This window comes from Mastomys coucha, unplaced genomic scaffold, assembly GCF_008632895.1.
Source record: "Mastomys coucha isolate ucsf_1 unplaced genomic scaffold, UCSF_Mcou_1 pScaffold16, whole genome shotgun sequence".
NCBI lineage: Eukaryota > Metazoa > Chordata > Mammalia > Rodentia > Muridae > Mastomys > Mastomys coucha.
The window spans coordinates 43166899-43171142 of record NW_022196898.1 but is presented as its reverse complement, the minus strand read 5'-3'; the positions used below and the strand labels follow the sequence as shown (position 1 = coordinate 43171142).

At 40.3% G+C, this 4244-nt stretch overlaps 1 protein-coding gene across 8 annotated transcripts in view; it reads right to left on the bottom strand.

Annotated features, from left to right (window-relative positions):
• Arnt (aryl hydrocarbon receptor nuclear translocator) overlaps positions 1-4244 on the bottom strand; it is an 82287-nt gene that overhangs the window by 45312 nt on the left and 32731 nt on the right. For all 8 annotated transcript variants that reach the window (XR_004119708.1, XM_031374822.1, XM_031374823.1 and 5 more), the window contains one exon: positions 2244-2288. Coding sequence is in view for 5 of the 8 variants with exons in the window: in XM_031374817.1 (XP_031230677.1) it covers positions 2244-2288 (45 nt within the window). In the remaining 3 variants the exon portion in view is untranslated. The remainder of the gene's footprint in view (positions 1-2243; positions 2289-4244) is intronic.

The following is a 4244-nucleotide window of genomic DNA, read 5'->3' as shown; positions in this document are numbered from 1 at the left end:
TCATTTTTATTATAATATTTTATAAATTTTAAGGAATATGACAAAAAAAGATATTGTAGGTATTGAAGGAGGGATCTCTGGGAGGAGCTGGGGTACAAAAGGGAAACAAGAATGTGATTTAATTCTATTTACTTAAAATATCTTTTTAAATGTTAACAAATTCAGATAAATAGAAGTCATATAACTTTTCTCATCATAATGCAATAAAAGTTAAAAAAAAAAAACATAAATCCAGCAGTAACAACAAAAGTCTGCCTAGTGCCAAAAAGTGAAGTCTTTTTCCCTTTCACATTTATTGAGATCCACGAAGGATCCAGAAGAATTACTTTTAATTGCTGTGCTGGTTAGTTTCTATCAATCTGACACAAACCTAGACATCTGAGAAAAGCCTGAGACAATGACTCTATCAGATTGGCCTGTGGGCAAGCCAGTGTAGTATTTTTTTAAGTAATGACTGATGAGGAAGGTCCATCTCACTACCTCCCCTGGGCAGGTAGTCCTAGAGACATCCAATTGGGCCACACATCCAACAAGGCCACACCTAACCCAAAAAGGTCTAACAATTGGGGAGCAAGTGCTCAAACATACAACCCTCTGGTGAGCATTCTCATTTAAGCCACCATACCATCTCAGGCTATATAAAGTTTGAGGCAGGCATGGATTACATGAGACCCTGTCCAACTACCACAATTTATATATACAAAACCTCTAATTCCTGCTACCTAAAAAAGGAGTCAACAGATACTGCAGCATGACAGAGTAGAATATCATCAAATTATACCTTCTAACATCTACACCCTTCTGCAGCCCCCTACAACAGTGACTCAGGACACGTAGACACAAGCTACTCTGCCAATGAGACATTAGTGAAAGACAAAGGCACAGAAGCAGAGGCTTGCTAAGCACTGAGACTTGCCGCCCTCTGTATTACAACCACACCACACTCCTCTGTTTAAAGACAAGACAATGGGGATGGGAGAAGTGAGGAGGGAGAGACGAAAGAGTTCAAGTGAGAGTGCAAGAGTGTGTGTGTGTACACACGTGTGTGTGCAAGAGAGAGAGAAAGAGAAAGAGAGAAAGAGAGACAGAGACAGACAGACAGACAGACAGACAGACAGAGGTGCAATTGTACCAATTGAGTATAACTTTTAATGGACCAGGCTGCTGAGCACAATCTTACTATGAACCCGAGCAAGACTCAGTTTATAGACCAGTGAAAACTAATCAATTTTTTTTTCATTTTCCATTTGTGTATATATGCATGTTAGTATGGGTCTAGGCACAGGTCTGTGTAGGTGCACATGTGTGTGGGTAAACATGTATTGAAGAGCCCCAAAGATGATGCAGGGAATGATCCTCCATCTCTCTTTTACCTTACTCAATGAGACAGACTCATTTAATCTTACCCGTGGCTCATGGGATGGATGGGAATACAATAGTAACAAACTCAGCACTCGCACGTGTGGGTGCACATACAGGTAGAGGTCCAAGGTTAATGTCAGGAATCCCTCTCTATCACTCTACTACTTTATTCAATTAGAATTTCTCAACCAAATTCCCAGGTTGCAGATAAAATGATTCTCCATGCCAGCTTACTCTCCTGTCTCCACCTTCCAAGACTGGAGCAGGCTGCTGTGCCCACTCAGAATTTGTGAGATTTGGGGTCTGAACTATTATCCTTGGATTTGCAATGCCGAGGTCTTGACCACTGTATAATCTCCCTAGCATGGCATTTCTCTTCACCCATGAATCAACATAGGACTGGCTTATAGACGGCCTTTTAAATTTTCTGTGCCCTCCTCTCTGAAGTATTACCTCTAAAAATAATAAAATGCCTACAACCATCCTATGAAAACATAGTTTTAAGATGAAGCATATTCCTTAGGACAATGAACAAAAACATTATAAGCCAGAAGTATAAACATACTTAAATAACCTTTTTGGTACTATGGATTGAACCCAAAGCATAGGAGACATGCATCCTACCAAGCTACATTCCCAGCCGGTGATTTGAAAATAATTTTATGACATTTAGTTATTTGTTAGGGTGATGGGTGCTCATGTCACAGCCAGCATGTGGAGATCACAGGACAGTTTACAGCAGTCAGTTCTCTCCAGCAATGAGTCTGGGTATCAAACTCAGATCATCATGCTTGGCAGAACTACAGTTACCCGCTGAGCCAGCCAACCAGCCCTCCACCCCACTGATCAGCAGTCTCTAAAAAAAAAATCAAAAATCTTACCTCAAAAATTTACTGTTCACTTCTCCTTCATCATCAAAATCCAGCCTGGGGAAAGGCAACAAAAGATATTGTAAGTCTATTGATAATACAGTAAAGATAATATTGTAAGAAAGCAAAACATATTAACAAAAGATGCCTATGGACTCACCTAAGTAGAAGAAAAAGTGGGCAGAAACAAAACAAAAACATGTGTATAATACATGTTTTTCATAGTATTATACTGGGCAAAAAAGTTAGGCAATAAAAGACAGCCATAGTGGCACATACCTATATATAACCCCACCATCCAGAGACTGTGATCAATACTGAAAGTTCAAGGCTATCCTTAGATACATAATGAATTTTAGGCTAGCCTCGGCTACATAATTAGAACCTGTTTCAAAAAGTAAAATGAAGAAGTGAGGCAATAGCAGCAGCAGCAGCAGAACTGACCCCCCCTCCCCCAGGGATTTGCATACACTAGGCAAGTACTATAACCAGGAAGAGATATGAGTATAAATACTCCAGGGTCTAAGAATGCAGCTCAGTTGAAGAGTGCATGAAGCCCTGGTTCAATCTCCAGTACAGCATAAAACTGTACACGGTGGCGCACACCTACACACCTGTAATCCTGTCACATGGGAAGTAGCTGATGATCAGGAGTTCAAGGTCAACTTTGGTTACACCATTGAGTTCAAGGTTAGGTTGAGCTACATGAGACCCTGCCTGAAAAACAGTAAATTCCTGAGATCTATTTTTCATTTATATGGTCTAATCTAAGCCTTGTATCCGTTTTCTGAAACATCTTTTTTTTGGGGGGGGGGGGGGTTCGAGACAGGGTTTCTCTGTGTAGCCCTGGTTGTCCTGGAACTCACTCTGTAGACCAGGCTGGCTCAGAAATCCACCTGCCTCGAAACATCTTTTAAAGCAATATTACACAGAGGAAAGATGACACAAAAAGTTGTTAGTCTGAAAATAAAATATACACCATATTCAAGTCACTGTGCTAAGTGGCCAGCTTGGTGGCACGTACCTTTAGCTCAAAGTATTCATCAAGTAGAAGCAAAAGGATGGTAAATCCAAGGCCAGCTTAAGCTACATAGCCAGATCCTGTTAAAGAAGAGAGCAAGATCACATGCCACACAAAATAATGTGGGACACGTGGTAAAAATAAAAAATACCCTCAGGGAGCTTTTCAGCCCAGACAATTGCAAATAAAAAACAAAAGGCCAGAAAGACAGAAAGTTCAACAGATTTAAAAAACCTGCCACCAAGCCTACAGGCATAAACTGGATCCCTGGGACCCAAATGGTAAAGAAAGATTTCCCACAATTTGTTTTCAAACCTACACAAACACAGAGAGTGAGTGAGTGAATGAATGAATGAATGAATGAATGAATGAATGAATAAATAAATAAATAAATGTTAATATATATAATAAGCGAGAATGTGGCTGGGTTTGGTTTTTGAGACAGGGTCTTTCTATGAATGAATGAATGAATGAATAAATGTTAATATATATATAATAAGTGAGAATGTGGCTGGGTTTGGTTTTTGAGACAGGGTCTTTCTATGAATGAATGAATAAATGTTAATGTGTATAATAAGTAAGAATGTGGCTGGGTCTGGTTTTTGAGACAGGGTCTTTCTACATAGCTCTGACATCCTGGAAACCACTCTGCACACCAAGCTGCCTTCCCACCCACAACACCTTTGTCTCTCAAGGGTTGGCCTTAAAGACATGTGCCACCATACTCAGATATAGTGGCACTTGATTGTGGTCCTGGAACAGAGGGAGCACAGGCAGGAGAATCATGAGTGGGAGGCCAGCTTTGTGTACATATTGAATTCCAGACCAACATGGCTACACGGCAGGACTTGTCTGAAATTAGGCGTGGTGGTCACATGTTTTTGTTTCCAAGCACTTGGGAAGTGGGGCTAGGAAGAACTCAGGCCAGCTGAGTCTACAAGAAAGCTATGTCAAAATAACAAAATCAAATTAAACAGACTTTGTTAAAAAAA